The following is a 25,064-nucleotide window of genomic DNA, read 5'->3' as shown; positions in this document are numbered from 1 at the left end:
GATTTCGGAGTGTTAAAAACTGGTGCTTCATTTTGTATGTAAGCTTTTTGTAATCCATTTACATACGATTTTTGGAGGCTGCTACAAAGCACGGAAAAGACCGTGATTAGCCATTTTGGGCATCGAGAGCTTAAATACTTCGATGCTAAGCCGGTTAAAATTGGTTTAACATCGATTATTAAAGGCACAGTGAGGTTTGAGAATAGGGGCCATTGCGTCAGCAGGAAAACGAGGGGGGTGATTCCGAGGTAACACTTCCCCGCTGCCCCTCAACAGGTCAAAGATGTTCAGAACAGTTTCCAAAGCCATTTAGCCGGGTAAAACTAAAGTTTTCCTAGCTAGATGGGTTTGTCTGAAAACTGTTCATAATGGACAGCAGAGTGTCTTTGTGTGAAGTCTACAAAGGTGCCTATCTTTTAAAACAGGAGACAAGAACCAGCCCCAGTGGCATGCAAACACAAGTACAGTGTTCCCCCGCGAATTTGCGGTTTCACTCATTCACGGTATTCTCCGACTGCCTCTTCCTGTACTAGAGTCGGGCTACACCAATCAGGAGCTGCGTGTCAAAGCAGCTCCTGATTGGTGTAGCCCGACTTTAGTACAGGAAGAGGCAGTCGGAGCAGACCGTGAGTGATTGCCCAGAAAAATGGCCCAAAAATAAAGGTCTTGGTTTATATTCAGGTCCTCAAGTCTGTGCGCTCCCCCGCCCCCACCCAGACCTGTTGGAGGCCTCCCGTGGGCCTGCCTTAAGCCCTGGTGGTCCAGCGGTGAGCCGTGACAGCAGCGATCCTTCCCGCGTCCTGTCCCAGCCAACTGTTAACCACCCTATCTCCTTCCCGCCTCCCGGACCCCTCGCCAACAAACCTTTTGAACCCTGTGGTCTAGCAGTGATGTGCCCTGGGAACTTGCACAGCCACTTCTGATCGCGGATCCACACAAGGCAGGAGCAAAGAAAAATCGCTCTTGCCCCGCTTCACTGCTAGATCACCAGGGTTCAAAAGGTATGTTGGAGAGAGGGTGTGGGAGGTGGGAAGGAAGTGAGGTGGTTAACAGTTAGCCGAGACAGGACATGGGAAGGATCGCTCCTGTCCCGGCTCACCACTGGACCACCAGGGGAGGACTGCAGTGGGCATCGGAGGCTGGGTGCAGAGCTGGACAGGAAGGGAAGGAGGGCTGGGTACAAGGCAGGGCAACTGAATATAACTCCTCCCCCTGGGGTTTATATTCGAAAGAACCTTTTTCCCCCTTTTGGGGAGGGGAGGAAAGGTTACCTCAGTTTATAGTCAAATCAGTTTATATTTGAGTATATATGGTATATGCCATTTTCTCACTGTGTGTATGCAGGCATGTTTACTGAATGTAAATCACTTTAAATAGAAGCCATAGTAACATAGTAGATGATGGCAGATAAAGACCTGAATGGTCCATCCAGTCTTCCCAACCTAATTCAATTTAATTTTCTTTTTTTTCTTCTTCTTAGCTATTTCTGGGCAATATGCAATATTCAGCAGTGAGATGAGGAGTGCCCTCGTGGTAGAACTGCTGCCTCAGCCCCCTGAGGTTGTGGGATCAAATCCCAGTGCTGCTCCTTGTGACCCTGGGCAAATCACTTAATCCTCCGTTGCCCCACGTTACAAAATAAGTACCTGTAAATACATAAACCGCTTTGAATGTGTGACCACCAAAAGGCGGCATACAAGCCCCCATTCCCTCTCCATGGTATTTGACTCAGAACCTGTCACTTTATCAACCTCTTCGGCACTTACATTCCAGAATCGGCGGTGAGGTTATCTATTCCTGCTCTGAAGAAATTATTCCTGAGATGATGGAAGGGCTGTACGTTTTTATTATTATGCATGCACTCGTACTCCGCTTAGGTGTGAGCAGATTATAAATATGAAAAATATATATAAAGGGATAACATTCGTTGTGCTGCACGGATTAGCCAGAGCTGGTTATCGTACCAGGTTCTCCTGTCTTCCAGTCCCCTCCGTCTTCTGCTCCGCTGTCCCAGATCTCTGCTCAGTCCTGTTCTGCAGGTCCAAGGTCCTTGGCTCCTTTCCAGATCTGGGGCTTTCAGGCCCCAGGCTGACTCTGCTGATGGACTCAGCATCCCAACCAGCCCCCAGGGAACCTAGAGAGGATGGAATCCACCAGATTAAACATAGCTGTTCCATTCCAGTAAAAAAAAAAAAAACAAAACCCCAAAAACATCTGGTCTGTATAGGTCTTAGAGACAAATATTACTTATGTAGGTGGGTTATAGCAAGACTGGGTTTTTGCCCACCAAGGGAAAGTTGCAGCCTTCTTCAGCAGAAACTGAGTGAAACCAGGGCTCGCATTTAACTCAATACCTGTAATGCTGAAATGTTCGACCATGAGTGAAATAGAAGTAAATCAATTGTGCTACTGATCATTCACAGAAATGGCCAATAAAGTCTGAGGCACAAAATTAAATGTTTGTCTAGAGCACCAGCACAGGAAAATGTGCAGTAAATATCGGATACAGTCAGTGGCGTAGTAAGGGTAGGAGGGCCCCCGCCCCAGCTCCTTCCTGCACCCCATTCCACACTTTCGCTCTTCCTCCCCCTCCCCCCCATACCTCTTAATCTTCGCCAGTGTGAGTGGCTTCTGAAAGCAAGCTCCTTGCGCCAGTGTTGGACTTCCCTCTGATGTCACTTCCTGGCCTGTGACCCAGAAGTAATTCAGGCCTGCCGTATAACGTGGTGGGCCGGAACAGGAGTGATCTCTCCTGTCTCCTGGCCTGGCCAATTCTGCCAATTTTTTTACCTCCCTCCCACATACCTTTTTCAATCCTTAGTGGTACAGTGGTGTACCGAGCCTTCCATGCTCCTGCCCCTCTCTGAACTGCTTGCTGAATGGCTTTTGGACTGTTTGGAAATACTATATAGATTCGCTTCCCTCTAAAGTTCACAGTCCGATACTCAATAAATTAAATCTGTGAATGGGTTGGGAGAATCTTGGAGACATAGTTTTGTCATCATTTTTTTATTTTTGAGATGTTTCTGCTGAGGAGGATGGGATGGTTTACTTTTTTGGGGGGTGGGGTTTGGGGGTGTTAGAAGGGATAGGCTTTATATCATCTTATTGTCTAATGTTTGAAATCCTCTGCTGTGGTTTATATTCTGTTCTCAAGCTGTATTTATATCATTGGATTTTCAATAAAACAGATTTTGCGAGAAAGAATGCATTGACAGCCTACCAGTTTCACTCCCGAGATCTTGTCCTAGAACAGGGTCATCCTCTCTTGAGGGAATCCAGCAGTCATCTGGACTGAAAAATTCTGATGAGGAAGTAGTATGCGCCTTCCCTGGTCGCCTACGACCCTCCAACTCAGTATCCAGGCTTGAAAGAAGAGAAAGGCACATGAGCAACGACGTGTAGATACCTGCCAGCTACAGAGATCATTCCTAACATTCTCTTTCAATGAATCAGCCCCAGGAGTTCCTGAAACCCTCCAACTCTGGATTTCGGCAGCCAGAGGGAATGATATTATAGCTTGAATTTAATTTCTGGGGCTCCCTGGGAGAGAGGTTTTCATTTCCTCCATGTGTATCAACACGAGAGCACCAGAGCAAAAAGGTCATCTTTAAAAGGGCAGATATTTGTTTTTTGAGCCCAAACAACTTACGACTTTTCTTGAGAATAGACGCTCTCTATTGCTCCCGGTTTGTCGAGATGGGGAAGTGGGAAGTTAAGAAGAAATGCATTATAGTCATTGGTCTAGGATTAGTTATTTATTGATTTATTTATTAAATTTTCTATACTGTTCTCCCAGGGGAGCTCAGAATGGTTTACATGAATTTATTCAGGTACTCGAGCATTTTTCCCTCTCACAATCTATCTAATGTACCTGGGGCAATGGGGGGATTAAGTGACTTGCCCAGGGTCACAAGGAGCAGCGTGGGTTTGAACCCACAACCTCAGGGTGCTGAGGCTGTAGCTTTAACCACTGTAGAAATCGGGATGTAGTAAAAGTGAGCCAAGTCTAGGACAATCAAGCCATTGTGACATCACTGATAAGGTTGGCTCTTATTGGTAGAATGAGACATTATGATGTCACAATACCTGCTCTGGTTATCAGAGGCTGAAACTCTTCACACTATTTCTTCAGTTTTCTATATCATTCTCTCAGGGAAGCCCATAATGATTTATATGAATTTGTTCAGGTACTTCAAGCATTTTTCCCTGTCTGGCCCGGTGGGCTCACAATCTCTCTAATGTACCTGGGGCAATGGGGGGATTAAGTGACTTGCCCAGGGTCACAAGGAGCAGCGTGGGTTTGAGCCCACAATCTCAGGGTGCTGAAGCCATTGTGCCATACTCTCCCCTGTATTAGTCTTTTAAGTTTCCTTTCTTTGAATGCCTCTTTCCTTACAGGGTTCCTCTCTATAATTTGTAGGTTTATTGGCAGTTCATGCTGTATAGCTATTTTCCTTATGCGTGATTGATACACATTATTAGTTGTTCTTGTTATAACTACTGTATATATTTGTCTTTAATCTAATCTAATACGCAATTTATTAATCGCACTATACCAAAAAAGGTTCAAGGCCATTTACATGCAAAGAGGCCATAAAATCTAAGGGAAATACAAAAGCAATCAATAATTAAAATATCATAACATGAAAATTAATAATAATAATAATAATTTTATTCTTATATACCGCCGAAGCCATAGTAGTTCGACGTGGTTTACAATAAGAAGAGCTGGACAATCAGCTAAATAATTACATGAAAGTCGTTGAATACATGTAGGTAGGTTATAGAGGTAATCAGAGAAAGGGAGAAAGTCAGAGAAATAGTCACAATGTAGGGTCATGAAGTACATGTAAGTAGAATACAGAGATAAGGCTTTAAGAGTTCTTGGTTACAAATCGGTTAAACAAGTTTGTTACAACAAGTCATATAAAAAAGTTTTCAAATTTTTACAAAACCTTAAGTAATTGATATTGGTCCTAATGTAAACAGGTAGATTATTCCAAATTGTAATGGCAGCATAAGCAAAAGAGGAATTGGAGCTGTTGTTTATACCATACTCCCCTAATCTGTGGATAATGTAGTAATAAAGCACCAAATAATCTGGTGGAAGAATAATGCAAATGAGAAAACAGCAAAACCAGATTATCTGAAGAGTCAGTCTGTAATATACAATGAACTCTGCAAGCGGATTTAAACTTAATTCGCCTCTCATCTGATAACCAATGAAGATTCTTTATGTACTGGAACTTATTTTCTTGACGTATGGTATATGCTGTATATTGGAAAATGCAACTAAATTATTTTTTAAGGGCATTTGTACAACTGGGTGCCCACATTTCCATGCCGCTTCTGGTATAAATGTACAGAAAACCAGCACAATCGTTGATATAAGGCAGTGGTTCCCAAACCTGTCCTGGGGGACATACCTGTCACTTCCATTATATGCAAATCTCTCTCATGCATATTCATTAGGGATATCTTGAAAACCTGGTTGGCTGGGGGTCCCCCAGGACAGGTTTGGGAACCACTGATATAAGTGTTCACTTGCATACATAAATGGCACAGCGCATAATCACAAGGAGGCATTCACCTGGGACAGGCATGGGAGGCACTGTACCTACTAAACCGAGCAGGAGGGTAAAGGGCCTCCTATGTACTCCACCTACAATCCTGCCAGTGGAGGGCACTGTTTCACTATTCCATGTTCAATAGTGAGCAACAGGCAAGCTCTGAGGGATTCCAGGGAACCTGCCTGTTCCTAGCAGTTGAAAACACAGTATTGAAGCACCGCCCCCTACTGGCAGCAAAGCCGTTGGATGACTCTCACTCAGCTTAGAGCAGCGTCTCTCAAAAATCTTTTAGCTCTGGCACACTAAACGGAGCAAATGTTTTTTTTACGGCATATTATAATTAACATTATAAAATTGCAAAACCAACAAAAAATTAAATTTGAGAGTTATTTATTTAAAGTTCTTTAAGCTGTGTATGGATAATTGTAACAATGGTGAAACTAAAGTAGACAGAATAGAATCGTTAATCAACGCGATGGATGTGCTTGTTTTTGAGTGCAAATTAACTCAAAACGCGGCTCGATTGTCGACAAACACGTATGTCATCATCCACCATCTGCAGTCATTCTCCTTTTTTTCAATTTAATTTCTATCAGAGCTAAAAATCCAAGTTCACAAAGATAAGAGGATCCAAACAGTAACAAAGCTTTGATTGCTTTCTTGCTCAACTTAGGATAACTACTGCATAAAAAATAGAATTACTTGCCATTAGTTTCCAAGGACCAATCACGTCAAAGAACGATGCTTGTCTGAGCAGTTGGATCCTTTCGCACACAGAAGCTCATAACATAGACAGACTCTTGCATATGTGACGTACATGGGTAAACTGAATGGGTCTGCCATCATGTTTCTATGTTTCTAGAAGTGAACGTTTCACAGAAGGGCTACAAAGATCCTTCTTCTGCATTAACCAGCTCCTGACAGGCTCTCAAGAGCTTTAAAGAATTATCCACCCACAGCAAGAAAACATGATGATAAGTCTCATTAAATACAGGAAAACGTCTAGGACCTCACCTGCATGGCTGGGAGAAGGAGCTTAGAAGAGACACATCGTTCCACGGGCCAGGCGATGGAGAGGCAGCAGCATCGAGAATGCTTTCACCAGCCTACAAACGAAACAGCGAGCCAGTGTCTTTCACTGCTTTAGGGCTAATTCCATAACACTCCACCTATATTTAGACACCTATGCTATAAAAACATGAAAGCATCGCCTTTCTTTTAGAGCAGCGGTCTCCGACCTGAAGCGGATCTTTAGGGCGTTTGGCACTGGCTGGCCTCAGTCCTAATTTTCTAACCCGGGCCTCAGTATGGGGTTCTTTCACTAAGGCGCGCTAACCGAATTAACACGCACGCTAAATGCTAAGGCGCCCATAGAATATAATGGGAGCCGTAGCATTTAGAACCCGCGCTAAATCGATTCACGCGCCTTAGTAAAAGTAACGCTGCCCCTGAGGACAGCCAAGCTGAGCCTCTCCCTCAATCCCACAAAATGTTCTAAATATACTTCCCCCCTCTGTATTCGCGGTTTCATTATCCGCGGTTTTTTGAACACAGTCCCCGCCCCTAAATTTACATCACAGGAAATTGGGGGAGGAATCACCCGAAACCTGCAGCCGAGGTGGCGCCCAATGAACTGACAGGATCCAGCGCTGTTCCCAGAGGCCCCAGCCTGGCGGGTGCCTGCCACCAAGTGCACACGTGCCTGCAACTCAACGGGCACGCACCAACTCTGTACCTGGTATTTGCTGGCGGCAAGCACACAGTCTGATCCGGAAGTCCCCCGCCAAACCACAGCTGCCGCTGCAAGAATTCCCCGAAAGCAACTCCCTGTCGTTTCTGCTCCCAGCCCGCAGCCAATCCCCTTCCAACTTTCTCCACCCCTAAGTGGGCGCATTGAACCCACAGGCTAGTCCCAGCGCACATGGGTGGAGGGGTGGTGGCAGGTTACTGCTCTCTCCCTCGTGCAGTGGTAGCCCTGCGTTCTGTTCTGGAAGCGGTTCTCAAGAGCCAGACCCACTCTTTCCTTTACAGCCGGTGATATTTGCCCAAGCTATGCACAGAGAAAATCGCCGCACAAGAACAGGTCAGGTTATTCGCGGTTTTGTGCCTTTTCTAGGATGTTGGTTTGTTTTTTTTACAGAAAAACCATGAATAGCATACAAAAAGTTATTCGCGTTTTTTCTGTATTGGCGGCCATGCTGTTCCCCCTATCACCGCAAATACAGAGGGGGAAGTGTAGTAAAATCTTATATCATGTTACCTGCTCCGGAGGAACGGTGGGGGAGTTCTGGGACTCTGGAGAGGAAACGGTTACCTTCTTCAGTACCAGGCAAACTTCACCTGATTTCTCAAGCAGTTTCTTCACCAGATTCATACGTGACCAGCCAACCTATACAAGATGTTAACAGTGGAACGTTACACCTGATGGTCAGGAAACAAAGACAACGTTACACCTGTTGGCCACGAGACACCCTGACTATTAGTCAGGAGCACTGGCATAGTAAAGGGGGTGCGGAACGCCTCGGGCGCCATGTCGGTGGGGGCGCTGGCACCTCTCTGCCCTGCCACACCCTGCCACGCTCGTGCCACCCCTCCCCTCGTCACGGACCTCTACATTATCTTTGCTAGCGCGAGCAGCTTCTGCCTATTGCTCACGCCAGCCTGGTTCCCGTCTGAATCACTTCCGGGTCACGGGGCCAGGACGTGACATCAGAGGGAAATCCAACGCTGGCGCAAGGAGCACGTGGCAGAAGCCACTCATGCTGACGAAGATTTAGAGGCAAGTGTAGAATGGGGGGATGGTAAGGAGCAGGGGGAGCTTGGAAGGCACAGAGAGGAGGGCACGGGGGAGAACCACCGCCCCGGGTGCCTCCTACCGCTACTACGCCACTGGTCAGGAGACACAGAGAATGTGACATCTAAGCGCCCAAGAGGCACCTCTCTCCCAGGAGAGCTCAGAACAGTTTACATGAATTTAATCAGGTACTCAAGCATTTTCCCTGTCTATCCTGGTGGTCTCACAATTTATCTAATGTACCTGGGGCAATGGGGGAATTAAGTGACTTGCCCAGGGTCAGAAGGAGCAGCGTGGATTTGAACCCACAATCTCATGGTGCTGAGGCTGTAGCTTTAATCACTGCGCCACTCTAGAAATCAAAATGTAGCAAAAGTGAGCCAAGAATAGGACAATCAAGCCATGGTGACATCACCGATGAGGTTGGCTCTTAGGCTCAGGTGGAATAAAGCATTATGATGGCACAATACCAGCCCTGGTTGTCAGAGGCTGAAACTCTTCACACTATCTATTTATTTATTTAATTTTCTCTACTGTTCTCTCAGGGGAGCTCAAAAGGGTTTACATGAATTTATTCAGGTACTCAAGCATTTTTCCCTCTCACAATCTTTCTAATGTACCTGGGGCAATGGGAGGATTAAGTGACTTGCCCAGGTCACAAGGAGCAGTGTGGGTTTGAACCCACAACCCCAGGGTGCTGAGGCTATAGCTTTAATCACTGTGCCACACTCGTCACAGTTCTGCATGCCAAGATAACATAATATATGCAGCCTATATTGGTCTGACTGCAAAGGGTCTGCACCGGTTCCAATTGATTTAAAATGTTGCAGCAAGACTTGAGAAAAGCTTGTATGCAACGTGATCACATAACCCCATTTCTACAAACACTTCACTAGCTACCGGGACAATACAGAGCTCATTTTAAAACTGTCTGATCTTCCGGGCCCTTAAAAGAACTTGGCCAGAGTACTTGAAGAACAGGCTTTCCCTCAACACACCTCCAAGGTCATTAAGGTCCTCCAAAGGAAGATTCCTAACCACATCCTGTCCAAAGAAAATCATACAGGGCGGCATCCAGCAACGAGCCTTCTCTGGAGTAGCCCCCACACCCAGGAATGCACTCCCTGAAAGGTTTCGCTCAACGCAAGACTGCCTCTACTTCAGGCGAAGCAGGCGAAAGCCTGTCTCTTCCCCAAAGCTTTTAAAGGCAGAAGCAACTACCTAGGTGGTCACGTACACACAAGGACTAACCCCAGCTACACATACCGGAGCCGAACTGGCTTATCCACTCCTACTCTGGCTGAGATCATTATCATGCACTTTTTCAGATTCCACGTGCACTTTTTCCTTGATTTAGTCCCCTTATTTCTATCTACTCCTGTGTCTTATCTGTCTCTGTGTTCCATCTCTGCTTACACCCTATGCTGTCTATTAAGATGTTCTGATGTGTATTGTATTGACATTGTAAATAGCGTCTTACTATATCCAGTGGCGTAGTAAGGGTGGGACGGACTTTTTAAAATTTTCTGGGGGAGAGGAGGGAATAGGGGGGGGGATGATTGCAATATGTTTGGAAATATTTGATTTTTATATTTGTTTAATTCATTCAATACAATGTTATAATTGGTAATGAAAGGAATGGGGGAGGGAAAGGAAGGGGGGAAGGGAATAGGGAGGGTATAGAGAGGAATGAAATAGGTCATATGGAAATATATTTTTGAAGGAATGATAGAAATATGTATGGAAATATTATAATTGTGAATCTAATTGTAATGAATATCTCCTTGTATTATTTTATTGTATATATATTTGATTCCTTCAATAAAATGTTAATTTTCGCCAGCGCGAGTAACTACTCTAGCCCGTTGCTTGCGCTGGCCTGGCTCCCTCCGAAATCACTTCCGGGTCATGGGGCCAGGAAGTGACGTCAGAGGGAAAGCCAGCATGAGCAGCAGACTGGCAAAGCTGCTCGCGCTCACACTGGCGAAGATTTTAAGAGGTACGGGGGTGGGGAGGGCACGAGTGTGGTGTGGAAGGAGCTGAGGAGGGTGTATAGAGGAGGGCACGTGGGGGCACCTCCTTCCTTCGCTACTTGACTATATCATAATATGTTCTGTTACTTGAACAGTTTCTTTGGCTATAACTGTTTTAGGGTTACCATATGGCTCCAGAAAATGGAGGACGGATTGAGACATCCGGGTTTTACTTCCATTGAAAGAGAATTGGATAGAGGATGTGCGCTAGATTTAGATTTTAGCAAAGCCTTTGGCAGTGTTCCACACAGACGTCTAATAAATAAACTGAGTGCCCTCGGGATGGGTCCCAAAGTGATGGGCTGGGTCAAGAACTGGTTGAGTGGAAGGCAACAGAGGGTAGTGATCAATGGAGATCGCTCTGAGGAAAGGGATGCTACCAGTGGTGTGCCTCAAGGTTCTGTTCTTGGGCCTGTTCTTTTTAACATTTTATAAATGATATTGCTGAAGGGTTGTCAGGTAAGATTTGCCTCTTTGCGGATGATACCAAAATCTGCACTACAGTAGACATGCCGGATGGTGTGAATAACATGAAGAAAGACCTGGCAAAGAATGAAGAATGGTCTGAAATTTGGCAGCTAAAATTTAATGCTAAAAATGCAAGGTCAGGCATTTGGACTGCAAAAACCCAAGGGAATGGTACAGTTTAGGGGGTGAAGAACTTATGTGCATGACAGAAGAGCGGGACTTGGGTGCGATTGTATGTGATGATCTTAAGGTGGCCAAAAAGGTTGAAAAGGTGATGGCGAAAGCTAGAAGGAAGCTAGGGTGCATAGGGAGAGGTCTGGCCAGTAGGAAAAAGGAAGTATTGATGCCTCTGTATAAGACTCTGGTGAGATCTCATTTAGAATATTGTGTACAATTCTGGAGGCCGCACCTTCAAAAAGATATAAAAAGGACGGAGTCGGTCCAGAGGAAGGCTACTAAAATGGTGTGTGGTCTTCGTCATAAGGCATATGGGGAAGATCTCAATCTGTAGACTTTGGAGGAAAGGTGGGAGAGGGGAGATATGATAGAGACGTTTAAATACTTATGTGGCGTAAATGTACACGTGTCAAGTCTCTTTCATTTGAAACTCTGCAATGAGAGGGCATAGGATGAAATTAAGAGATGATAGGCTCCAGAGTAATCTAAGGAAATACTTTTTACAGGAAGGGTGGTAGATGCATGGAATAGTCTCCCAGAGGAGGTGGTGGAGACAGAGACTGTGTCTGAATTCAAAAGGGCCTGGGAAAAGCACTTGGGATCTCTTGGAGAGAGAAAGAGATAATGGTTACTGCGGATGGGCAGACTGGATGGGCCATTTGGCCTTTATCTGCCGTCATGTTTCTATGTTTATTTATATACCACTTATATCCTAAGTGGTTTTACATCCAGGTACTTAATCATAATTCCCTATCTGTCTCGGTGGGCTCAAACTCTATCTAGTGCACCTGGGGCAATGGGGGGGGGGATAAAGTGATTTGCCTAGGGTCACAAGGACAGGGAGGGATTTGAACCCACAACCTCAGGATGCTGAGGCTGTAGCTCTAATCACTGCGCCACACACTCCCAACTCAATCTGTTCTCCTTTTTCTGGAGCCATATGTTAACCCTAGTTTTAATGACAAGGCGACTCAGTGACAGGTTCATTCCCTTTCGCCAAGGAAGTCAATGAAACCCATTATTTCTCTAAAAGGGGAACCTCCTTGAACGCCCTCTCTCTGCTCGTCAGATGGGCTTCCATCTCCCTAAGTTCCTAATTCCAGCTAGTTCCAGTTCTCATGAAATGAGAGACACAGTTCTGACACAGAGGAAGGTAAAGGACTGGCTTGCAACTCACCACCACCTGCTCGTTCACTTGAATGATTTCGTCCCCAGGAAGGATTTTGGCACTGTGCTCCGCTGGAGACTACAGAGAAAACCAAGAAGGACAGAGTGACACAACTAATCTGGAAAAGTTTCTGCTCCCCCCACCCCCCAGCTGAACTGCTGATACTTACTCATCGGAGTGGGGGAAGAGGGGGATAGAAAACAATCCGCTCAGAATTAAAAAAGAATCTATTCATAAGTCACAGCCGATTAACATGTTTACAAGTTGACCTTATTCAACAGTTGTCCTGCTGGTTACCAATTTGAAGCCCTTTGACCTTTTGTCACCTTGAGCACTTGGGAAGGAGGGTCTGCTGAACAAGCGATCCGGTTTGATTCCAGTTCTCCAGGGACTGGAGATAATGAGGGGAGAGAGCTGCATTTTTCCTCTCCACGGGCAGAACTGCAAAATGACCGCAGACCTCCCCTACGATCATTTTAATCTCTAGCAAGCACATTGCAGAGAAGGGTGGGTGGGGGGCCAGGGTAGGAATGAGGCAGTTAAAGCACAGCATAGTGGAGAAATCTGACTCTGCTTCAGGCCACCAAAAGGTTTTATTTAGGGTTACCAGATGGTTCCAGAAAAAGGAGGCCGAATTAAGGCATCCAGGTTTTACTTCCATTGCTTTCAACGGAAGTAAATCCCAGCTGTCTCAATCTGTCCTCCTTACTTCTATTGCTTTCAATGGAAGTAAAACCTGGATGTGTCGATCCGCCCTCCTTTTTCTGGAGCCATACGGTAACCCTAGTTTTATTTCTTCTTCCTCAGTATCACCCAGGCCCGAATCTCCCTTGGGCAACGTGGGGTTAATGCATGTCACTATCTGCCCCAAGGAAAAGTTCCAAACCACAGAATCATGTGGGAATCATTTTAGAATCCTTTTTCCTTATTTATTATTTAATTCATTACACACAAGGCAGGTAGGCAGGAGGGTGCAATGATGGAATGATATAACATCATTGTTTTACAACACTGCTGTGTTTGAATGATGTTACAAACTGAGCACTCATTTATAATTTAAATATAGTTTATCTCTTATTGATTCTCAATTAAGTTGATAAACAATTGAATTCTTATATAATTTTGACTTCATTGTATTCCAAAACGTGGCTGTTTTTGTTACCTTTCATCTTGGGTGGGAAGGGAGAAGGGGATGGAGAGAAGGGGGGATGGGATGGTGGGAAGGGGAGGCTGGGTGAGGGATCAGGGAGGGGGGATGATATTGGGGGATTATGGTCTATTATATAGAATGTTTGGAGGAATTATAGTATTTATGATAATATTTTACATGTTATATGGATTTAAATTTTATGTTCAAACATTTTATTAAAGGAATAGAGTAAAAATACATATAAATTATACAGAAAGATATTCTTTACAAATAATAAATAATTCACAATTGTTAAAATTCTAATCCATATATTATATAAAATTCTATCCTTTCCATCCCATAATCAATTTCCCCCTCCCCGGATGAAAGCTGACAAAAATAAAGAAAAATAAAGAACTGGAATGTAATTTAAACAACCTTAGCTTTAACGTAAATCATTGATAATTAAACTTCTTACTCTAGGTGAAAGGTTTTGAATATACGGATCCCAAACTTCCATAAAAAGACAAGTTCTTCTAGACCAGGGGTGTCCAATGTCAGTCCTCGAGGGCCGCAATCCAGTCGGGTTTTCAGGATTTCCCCAATGAATATGCATGAGATCTATGTGCATGCACTGCTTTCAATGCATATTCATTGGGGAAATCCTGAAAATCCGACTGGACTGCGGCCCTCGAGGACCGACATTGGACACCCCTGTTCTAGACGATCGCCTAACCTCCCAATTCTCAAACAAAAGTAAACGATGCAACTGGTTCCTCCAATGCCAGAAACTTGGAGATTCTTTCTGTAACCAAAATTGCATAATACATTTATGCCCAATCATATACGCTTTCTGAAATAAAAGACATTTCCTTTGACCAAATACCCCAACAACTGGTGCTTTACCAAAAATTACTCCCCTTGGAGAACCAAAAAACCCCAAATATAGAATGACGATTAAAGGACACAACCAAAAGCATAAGATAATGTGCCAAGATCCTTATCACATTTGATACAAATTGAGGAATCTATCAAATCCGCATGAAAAGCTTGAATTTGGGAAAAATAAGCCCTATGTAAAACTCTATAAGAACATTCCCTCCATACAGATCCCGTAATAACGTTTGGTATTCTATTAATAGCTTGAGTAAAATCAAGAAGTGAAATCTGAATTCCCAACTCCTCATTCCAATTTTGTTAAATTTTTCCATATGTACGAGTAGGAAGTAAATTCCACCACCATTTATGTAATAAATGATTGAAATTTTAAATTGGTAAAATTTTTTTGTAAGGAATATCTTTCTGTATAATATGAATGTATTTTTACTTTGTTCCTTCAATAAAAAAGTTTGAACATAAAACCAACGCTGTCACTATCTGACTTTCATGCCTTTGTACAAGCAATGATTTTGTCACGGCTGGACTACTGCAATGTCCTGTATCTGGGAATAACTAAGATCAGGTGCAGGGCACTGCAGGTGATTCAGAATGCCACAGCTAGATTGATAACTGGAACATCAAGATATGAGCACATTACTCCATATCTCCGACAACTGCGTTGGCTGCCAGTTGTATTTAGAATTCAATACAAAGCAATTATGTTATGTCGCCAATTTTTATATGCTACGATCCCTGAATTCTTTAAGGGTTTGATGTCTGAGTATCAACCATTAAGAACATTGCGCTCCGAAAGTTCAGCACTGCTGAAAACGAAAGCTAATCCTACATATGTGGAAATGAACGCCAAGGGTTAAGTTGTAGAATAGCCTTGTTGGTCAAATTCGAAAATGTAGAGACAGGAACGCATTTAGGTAAATGTTTAAAAAAACACAACTATTTGTAGATGCATTTCTTTGAACAATTGACTTTATGTAAAGATTGAATCTGTCTGATTTTGTGCTGATTTGTTTAATATTTTATGAATGTAATTTTTTGGAAACTGTTTTGGAAAACAAAAATGGTATATAAATTTTAAAAATAAATAAATAAATTTGTGATATTTTCATTCTTGTATTTTATTTGATGTTTGTTAATATGTTATTAATAATGCATCATTTTGAACGTTTGATATAAACCATATGGATCGACAGCTTAGAACTGTTATTAAATGAAATGAAACCGATTCCCTAGAAACAGTGGAATAGTAAGGGGTGGCGGTCCATCCCGGGCGCCAGTACCCCTCCTCCTCTCTGTCTCCCTCTCCCCCTGCCGTGCGTGCGCCCCTTCCCCCGTACCTTTTTAACTTTGGCGCCTGCATCAGCTTTGGCGTGCTCTCCGACCTCACTTCCGGGTCCCCCGCTTAAAAAGTGACATCAGAGAGAGTGCCAAAGCCGACATGGGCAGCAAGTTGGTGCGGGGAAGGGGCGCACGCGTGCGGCAGGGGGGCAGGGCACCACCACCCTGGGTGCCGTTCACCCTCGCTACGCCACTGCCTAAAAACAAAAACTATAGGAAATATGGGATCCTTTTATTATAAGCATCTTCCTCCTGTTCTAGCTGATTTCATGGTACATGGTGGATACGGTTTGTGCTTACCAACCTAAGACGTGCTACTACCACTATTAATTATTTCTATAGCGCCACCAGACGTACGCAGCACTGAACAGAGTCACAAAGGACACAGCCCCTGCTCCAAAGAGCTTACAGTCTAAACAGACAAACAGGATGTCATGGATATAGTTAAGGGGAACTGTTCATCTGCTGGCTGGGTTGGAGGGCAGAGGGGAGTACAGGACAATCAAGCCATTGTGACATCACTGAGGAGGTTGGCTCTTATTGGTGGAATGAGGCATTATGACATCACAATCTGCTGCCCAAAGACAGAAACTCTTCACGCTACTACTATGAATTACTTCTAGAGCGCTACCAGTGCACGCAGCGCTGAACAGAGTCACAAAGAAGACAGTCCCTGCTTGAAAGAGCTTACAATCTAAACAGCCAAGACAGACAAACAGGATGTCATGGAGACAGTTAAGGGAAATGGTTAATCAGCTGGCTGGGTTGGTGGGCAGTGGGGAGTAGGGTTATGGATTGAAGGCTATATCAAAAAGGTGGGTTTTCAGTCTGCTTTTAAACAAGGGAAGGGGCTTGGTGGACAAATTCGGGTAATTTATTCCAGGCATAGGGCAGCCAGATGAAAGGAACAAAGTCTGAAATTGGCCATGGAGGAGAAGGGTACAGCTAAGAGCGGCTTATCTGAGGAACGGAAGTTCTCTGGGAGGTGTATAAGGAGAAAGAAGAGATATTGAGGGGCAGCAGAATAAACACACTTGTAGGTCAGCAATAGGAGCTTGAACAGTACGTGAAGGCGGATAGGGAGCCAGTGAAGTGATTTAAGGAGAGGGGCAACATGAGTGTAGCGAGGTTGGTAAAAGATGAGTCGTGAAAGGCCACTTACCTCTGCTGTGGTCCCAGTGACAAAATGGAGATTGGCGCTTGTGGTTTTGATCTTTATGCCCTGAGAAGAAAGACAAGAATCCATGTCAGGAGAAAATAGAACCCAAAATCTCCTGCCTCATAACTTCAGGTTCTGGGAGCCTCTAATGCCTGGAGGTCTGGAGGTGTGGGGATCTCTAATGCCTCCAGAACCCCAGGTAGCCAGCACCATGGTTTTCACATAGTGGGGTCTTTAGGATCTCGGAGTCATCGGCAGGCTTGAGCTATTGAGTCTCAGGATCTTCAGGTGATTGACAATCTCTAATGTCTAGAACAAGAAAACAAGTGGGGGGAAAGAACTGTACACATCAGCCTTAGAAACAATAAGGTTTATTGAATGTAATCATACGAAGAAACTATGTGAACACAAAGTCCTTTTCCTTTGTTTCTGGACCCGACACGGTCCGTGTTTCGGCCTCAAATGGGAAGCCTGCCTCAGGGGTGAAGGTGTCAATCCAGCAGATGGCACTGTGGCACTTAAACAGCGAAAAGATTTGCTCCTGGCTCGTGGTGAAATATAGTTTCAGGTTTTATTCAAATTTGATATACCGCTTACAATAATTGTCTAAGTGGTGTACAAAACTGGCGTCTAAAAATTTAAAAAAACATTGGGGAGACATAACTAAGACAAAAACATTACAAAACATATTGAAACAAATGGAAAGCACGGGTGAACTACAATTGTCCTAGGAAAGAAGAATGAAAAAAAAAGGTCAGCACAGTGGAGGGAGGGGGAAGGTTATGCTCTTCCTTCAATGGAATCTGAGTGAAGTTGGGGTGTCACAGGTCATATGCATCCGTAAATAAAAATGAAAGGCGGTTGAAAACATTTAAAAAACTCGCTCAGAAGGCCGCGTGACAGTACGAGGCCGAAACACGGACCGTGTCGGATCCAGAAACAAAGGAAAAGGACTTTGTATTTACATATGCATTAGTTTCTACGTATGATTACATTCAATTATTGTTTCTAAGGCTGATATGAACAGTCCCTTTCCCCCACTTGTCTTCTTCTGGTCTATTTGACGGGGGGTTGTTTTACCTTGTATTTGTGGATTGTACTGGATCTCTAATGTCTGCCTCTAGCTGTTCAGGTGAGGTAGCTCACATGTCTAAGGACCTTAAAGGGGACGTGTGTGGGGAGGGGAGTTAGGAGACAAGAGTATTTCTATGCTGTGAATATTCCTGTCAGTTGTACACAATCGACTGCTTCCTTTCACTCCTACAAAACCATAAAGAGCTGTGAATCTAACACAGGCATCTCCGACTCGGGCCTACTGGATGTACTCACCAAGCCATCCTCCGGAACCTCTGGTGATAACACCACTGTATCTAGAGCTGCCGTCTGGTACAGGAGGGATTCAGGACTACAGTATAAGATACTTTCACAGATCCCAGAAATGTTACTGCACTACAAGAGAAAAGAAACCCTGAACTGGTAAGAGAGAGACCATTACAATGCTGTCAGATACAATCTACTGTCTTAGTTCTGCTTCCAGCAAGACAAGCCTGCAGAGGAGACCCTGTGAAAAGAAATGCAAGACGATTTCTGCTTATATCCCCCCCCCAAATCATGCAAAATAAATACTCACAATAATTAAAATTCTCTCTTCTCTTTCAGATACTGTACAGTCCTGTAACACAGAATAATATAAAGATGAGACTCAGAGACAACAAAGAGAGAAGACTCGCAAAGAGGTCAAGACCAGCTAGACAGTGAACAATGGCCCCTCAACACACATGTACATACAACCCGCAGGGTGTCTGAGCCACCCGGGAAGATCAACTTCACACTGACCTTTTTCTGGCTAGTATAGGAGATTCAGACAAGTAAGTTTTGTGGAGTCTGAGTCGATGCTCTTACCCTTCCCCCCCCCCCCCCCCCGCCCTCTTCCACATCTGTGTGATATAATACTGTACCTGGGAGGCCAGCAACCTCTTATCCCTGTTCTGTTTCTCTCCTACCTTGACTCTGCCCCTTCCACTTCTCTCTCTCCTCCCTCTCCTTACCAATTGTCCCTATCTTTTCCCTTTTTTCTCTCCCTCTCTCTGCCCCTTCAAGCTCCCCCCTCTCCTTTCTCTGACTCCTACTTTTCCCTCTTCCTATGTCTCTGTTTGCCCCTTTCCACGTCTTCCTCTCCCTGTTTCTCTCCCCCTTGAAAACTGAGATCTCCCTCAGCCTTCGGATGTCCTGTCAATCACGCCGAACCTGATTCCACAGCATGATTCACAGTGTTATAAAAAGCAATCCCACGTTCCTTCCACCCTCGTACTGTTCACCTTTCCCTGGTTCCCTTCTCTTCCATCCACATAGTATTTAGGAAGTGTCAGCACCCAGAAGTAAGCATGCTCCTTCCCCTCCATCCCCTCGACTCCTCTAGTTCCTTCCCACCCCCCACCCCCACCTGTGGCATTTAACTCCCTCTGGAATGTACATTTTAATTTCACCTGATGATCTCTTTATTTATTTTAGTTTGTTCTTTGATAATTTGTGATTTTTTAATTTACTGATTAAGGAAAAATTCAGAGATGTTCAATAAACTGACTTGGGTGAGATGGAGAACAAATTCATATCAAGTTTTTAAATTATTTTTACATGCTCAAAATATAATAATAATAATTATTATTATTTTATTTTTATATACCGCCTAACCAAAAAATGGTTCTAGGCGGTTTACAACAAATAAGCACAAGTCATACAGTGGAGAGTAATTTTAAAAGGAAAAAAAATTAAAAACAAAATACAATAAATTAGAATTGGTCCTACAGTGGAAAATATGATTTAAAAGAAAAATGCAATTTAAAAGAATGGTTCTAAGCGAATTACAACAAATAAGATCCGACCATACAGTAAAAATACAATTTAAAAGAAGATACATTGCATGACGGAAGCATGGAATTATTAAACGAAACAACCAGTTAGGCCTTCAATAGTTTTCTAAACTCAAGATAAGAAGAGGATCCTAGCATAAGGCCCTTCCTTTATACCACCATAAGCACATTATCATTTTTTGAGCCTGTAAAAATGTAATGTAATGTAATGTAATGTAATTTATTTCTTATATACCGCTCCATCATCATTTTAAAATTAATATACTTGCCAAGACCGATGACCCAGTAAGGGTATTACAGCCAGAACGAAAGAAGTTATCCTGCCGTTGTATCGGGCGATAGTGTGCCTGCATTTGGAGTACTGCGTGCAATATTGGTCGCTGTACCTTAAGAAGGATATGGCGTTGCTCGAGAGGATTCAGAGGAGAGTGACACGTCTAATAAAGGGTATGGAAAACCTATCATACGCTGAGAGATTGGAGAAACTGGGTCTCTTTTCCCTGGAGAAGAGGAGACTTAGAGGGGTTATGATAGAGACTTACAAGATCATGAAGGGCATAGAGAGAGTAGAGAGAGACAGATACTTCAAACTTTCGAAAAATAAAACAAGAGGGCACTTGGAAAAGCTGATAGGGGACAGATTCAAAATGAATAATATGAAGTTCTTTTTTACCCAACGTGTTGTGGACACCTGGAATGCGCTTCCAGAGGACGTAATAGGGCAGAGTACAGTACTGGGGTTTAAAAAAGGATTGGACAATTTCCTACTGGAAAAGGGGATAGAGGGGTATAGATAGAGGATTACTACATAGGTCCTGGACCTGTTGGGCCGCCGTGTGAGCGGACTGCTGGTTGCGATGGACCTCAGGTCTGACCCAGCAGAGGCATTGCTTATGTTCTTATGTTATGTTCTTATGTTAAGAAGTAGTGCCTTGGGTGTTTGAGGTCTGGTAATAAAATTAACTTGATATGAGTTTGTTATTTCTTAATTTATCATGTTGTTGTTATAAAGTGTGATACTGATGATTTGTGCGATCTGTCATTTGATGGCATTGTCCTTTCTGATTGAGCAGTTCCCTGATAAGGCAACTCATTAAATTGACAACAGGGTGCGCTAACCAACTTAGAATGCACCAAATGCTAAGATTCTATAGGAACAGTAGCGTAAGCGAGGGTAAGAGGCTCCCCCACCCCCTCGCTCCTTCTGGCGCCTCCCTGCCCAAACGCCACACTTACACCCTCCCGTACCTCTTTAAATCTTCACCAGCGCGCGCATCTTCTCCGGCCTGCTGCTTACGCCAATTTTTGCTTTCCCTCCAATCTCACTTCCTGGACCCGTGATCCCGGAAGTGATTTCAAAGGGGAACAAAGCTGGCATGAGCCGTGGGCCAGAGAAACTGCTCACGTGAGTGAAGATTTAAAGAGGTACCAAGGGGAGGGAGAGCGCGAGCATGGAACAGAGAAGTAAGAACGACACTACACTACTGCATAGGAATCTAATGGGCATCTTAGCATTTAGTAGTATGTACTAATTGTTAAAACTCCAAAGGTCCACTGAAATCATCCACATAAAATAATTCCATCCACATAAAAATAAATCATCCACATAAGAGCCTTAAAGGACCTAGTCCGCTAGGGATACAGGACCCAACACCGTCTGCGTTTCGACAAAAAGTCTTCTTCAGGGGGCCCTGGGGGTCCTGTAAAGGTGAGTAGTGTTTCACTTCCGGCTCACCACACAATTGTTTCCCACGTACTCACCTTTATAGGACCCCCAGGGACCCCTGAAGAAGACTTTTTGTCGAAACGCAGACCGTGTTGGGTCCTGTATCCCTAGCAGACTAGGTCCTTTAAGGCTCTTATGTGGATGATTTATTTTTATGTGGATGGAATTATTTTATGTGGATGATTTCAGTGTACCTTTAGAACTCTGACACTTTCAAATAAAGTCCATTTAGGAACATCGTCACTCCACAGAGTTGGTTTATTTTTTTGTTTTCTCTGGATTTTCTTCTTTGTGGATATTTTGGGATCAATTCCTTTTGTTTTTTGCTAATTGTTAAAACACCTTAGTAAAAGCACCCAGAGAAAAGGTGTACTTTACACGTAAGGCAGACCAGCGATGTGGAGCTTTATTGTAGAAAAATTGTGCAGAGGAGAAATGACCCTTCCCCTCACTTAATTTTTTTATTTGTTTTAACGATGTAATTATAAACTTTCTCTCCCTCTCCACCCTCAAACTCGTGTTCATAATTGTATTCTGTCTATTTAATGTTCACTTTTCCTTTCCCTCACCCCCCCCTCAAATTTATTTTAATATTTTTAGCTATGTAAACCGGCCAGGTACACGTTGATGGTTGGTATATTAAAATGATTCACTACTGGAAAGAATGGTAACCAGTCCCTTAATCTCAGAAAGTCAAATTCAAACACTGGACTGGAATAAACTTCGGTCATGGAATGAAGCCCTCAGTAACCTGTGTGTTAGATATTTATCACCACAACAGGTAGGCACTTTTTCTTTCATCGGGCTTCAAACCGTATTTTTTGATTGTTTTTCAATGCTTATAAAACTTATTTAATAATTTTCAAAACTTTTTGTAAAACTTAATGGTTTGCTCTAATTATCTATGCAAACATATCAACAGCGACACTTATCTTTTTAAGCCTGTCGCTTGTCAGCTGTGCTCAGACTACCGGCCAGGTACACGTTGATGGTTGGTATATTAAAATGTCAATAAACTTGAAACACACTCAAGACCAGACTGCACATGCATTTCTCTCCGTATCCAACGGGAGCATCAATTTCACAATGCTGCCTGTGGGGAAAACCTCATCCCCCCCTGATCATGGCTGCCAGTTCCAAGTGCCCCCCTTCATCTCCTTCCTGCATTCACCTCTGATTTCCTCCCCCTCCCCTACAAGGTTGCCAATAGAGGTCAGAACAGCTATTTTGAAACCCTGGACCATCAGAATGGGAGCAAGTTGGAATTATTCCTGCTCTGGTTGGACCCCCCTGGGGGGGGGGGTTTGACACTGCTGGGGGTTAGGTCGGGTGAAGAGCTGTTCTGTTCTAGGGAGGCACCAGGTGATCATATGTGTTCAGGGGTAGGAGATCTGATGTGAGGGCAGGGGCTGTGTGTACACAGGTGGCCAACAGCTTTGATTGGAGGTATTCATTCTAGTGAAGTGATGGGGGGGTAGGCATTGGCACTTATGTGCGCACAAGGACAGCTATAAACGTCAGTGTCTAGATTTTTTTCCACTCTGCATGGATCCCCCTTGAAAGATGGCCTTGCCTTGGCCACTCTCTCTCCTCCCCCCACACCTCCTGCAACGTGCATTGGTCAGCATTACCATGCGTACATAGCCCATGTTCTAAAATGGTTTTTACATGTGTATCCAGCGAGCAGGAATGACCAAGGGAAACAAGGAGAGCTCCCGAAGGAAAAAAGGTCCACAGTTTATTGTATTAATCCACAGGACCGGACACAGAACCATGTTTCAGCAATAATGCACCTGCCTCAGGGGTCAAAACACCCTGGATGTTGTACTATATATGACCACAATCGGTCTAGGAGTCGGTTCTCATCGTGAGGTTTTTTTCTTTTGTCTTCTGGACTTTGACATGTGTATGCCAACCCTGCACAGGTGAAGTTGCTATTTACACCATGGGGATGTTTCTAAAACAAGGACCATAGTCATCAACCACAAATCCCATCAACCACCCAAACAAGAAAGGAGCTGGAGGTATTAAGATATTCAAATTGCCAGAAGGCTCTGTTGAGACCTGGGAATACAGGCCGGGTAACTTGCAGCCAGAAAAGGGAAGTTCTACCCTTTAATTTTAGAGAACGGTTAGGTAAGCCTCAACCCTTCTCCTTCACTATAGAGGGAAGGGCTGTGGCTCACTGGTTGAGCTGCTGCCTCTGCGCCCAGAGAGTATGAGATTAAATCCTGATGCTGCTCCTTGTGACCTTGGGCAAGTCACTTAATCCTCCAGCTTTGAATGTCAGCTTTGAAATGCCAAAGCCATAAAAAGATGGTATACAAGTCCCCATTCCCTTTCATCAAGCCCAGTATCCTGTTTCCAATTGTGGCCAACCCAGGTCACAAGTACCTGGCAGAGGCTCAAAGAGTAGCAACATTCCAGAGCTGAGATTGTGATGTCATAATGGCTCATTCCACCAATGCTTAAGAGCCAACCTCATCAATGATGTCACAATAGCTTGATTATTTCTATACTTGGCTCACATAAGAACATAAGAGCTGCCATAGTGGGACAGACCAAAGGTCAGTGGTCTCATACTCGCTGCCCGCCAGGTACTATTTTGAGGCCCTCGGTATGTTTATCATAATCTCAAAAGTAAAATAAAAATTTCTTGATCATATATCTCTTTAGCTATAAATTACAATATTATTATTAAGACTTGGCCAAAAGGAAAGATTTATAAACTATAAAGAGTTTTACCTCCTGCAAAATTGTTATTTCTTTAATAAGACATTAACTATTTTTTCTGAGGCCCTCCAAGTACCGACAAATCCAAAATGTTTCCCAGCAAAGGGCTTGAGTTTGAGATCACTGCCAAAGGTCCATCATACCCAGTATCCTGTTTCTAACAGTGGCCAACCCAGGTCCCAAGTACATGGCAGAAACCCAAAGAGTAGCAACATTCCAGAGCTGAGATTGTGATGTCATAATGCCTCATTCCACCAATGCATAACAGACAACCTCAGCAGTGATGTCATAATGTCTTGATTGTCCTATACTCAGCTCACATAAGAACATAAGAGTTGCTGCTCTGGGATAGACTGAAGGTGTGGCTCACTGGTAGAGCTGCTGCCTCTGCACCCAGAGGTTATGAGATCAAATCCCAGTGCTGCTCCTTGTGACAATCCTCCAGTGCCCACCGCTTTGAGTGTCAGCTTTGAAAAGCCAAAGCCACAAAAAGGTGGTATACAAGTCCCCACCATTCACTTCTACACCACCAGCTAATAGCACACAAGCAGTAAGGTGGGAATCAACTAAAGGCATCTTTGCAACAGAGCCAGTGCAAGGGGAAAGGGTACCACAGGCAAACTCTCAGCCTTATGTCTCCCTATAAAAATACAGATTAAAGTAGGTGCTGATGGGGCGTTTTGTTGGTTCTTTTAGTTTGTCTGTCAGGAGCTACTGCTGCCCTAGGCAGCTGCCTAGGTTTTCCAAATGGTTGAGAAGCTCCTGCTTTGTAACCCACCTTCTGAAGGACCTCTGCCAGTTCCCCACACAAAGAGATGATTTCTCTGCATGTTGAATAATCATTCAAGCAGGTGAACAGATACCTGAAAAAGCAAAGGAGAGAATATATATCAAAGAAGAAAGTGTGAGAGAGAGACGGGGAGACCTGCGTCTTGTCTAAAGAGAAGAGACAGCGAGACCAACGGAAATCAAGACTCCTTCACAATGAGATGATCCCTG

The 25,064-nt window shown here is 43.9% G+C and overlaps 1 protein-coding gene across 4 annotated transcripts in view; it reads right to left on the bottom strand.

Moving 5' to 3' along the window:
* The window catches only part of CNKSR1 (connector enhancer of kinase suppressor of Ras 1), a 45,411-nt gene that overhangs the window by 10,346 nt on the left and 10,001 nt on the right, over nucleotides 1–25,064 (bottom strand). For all 4 annotated transcript variants that reach the window (XM_033955275.1, XM_033955276.1, XM_033955274.1 and 1 more), the window contains 9 exons: nucleotides 24,844–24,928; nucleotides 18,367–18,408; nucleotides 18,066–18,185; nucleotides 16,740–16,799; nucleotides 12,223–12,291; nucleotides 7,834–7,962; nucleotides 6,588–6,679; nucleotides 3,224–3,366; nucleotides 1,965–2,134 (listed from right to left, as the gene is read on the bottom strand). In XM_033955275.1, coding sequence (XP_033811166.1) covers nucleotides 1,965–2,134; nucleotides 3,224–3,366; nucleotides 6,588–6,679; nucleotides 7,834–7,962; nucleotides 12,223–12,291; nucleotides 16,740–16,799; nucleotides 18,066–18,185; nucleotides 18,367–18,408; nucleotides 24,844–24,928 — 910 coding nt within the window. The remainder of the gene's footprint in view (nucleotides 1–1,964; nucleotides 2,135–3,223; nucleotides 3,367–6,587; nucleotides 6,680–7,833; nucleotides 7,963–12,222; nucleotides 12,292–16,739; nucleotides 16,800–18,065; nucleotides 18,186–18,366; nucleotides 18,409–24,843; nucleotides 24,929–25,064) is intronic.

The sequence above is a fragment of the Geotrypetes seraphini genome, chromosome 8 (genome assembly GCF_902459505.1).
Source record: "Geotrypetes seraphini chromosome 8, aGeoSer1.1, whole genome shotgun sequence".
Lineage (NCBI taxonomy): Eukaryota > Metazoa > Chordata > Amphibia > Gymnophiona > Dermophiidae > Geotrypetes > Geotrypetes seraphini.
The sequence above is the reverse complement of the archived record's forward strand: the minus strand, read 5'-3'. Positions and strand labels throughout refer to the sequence as shown.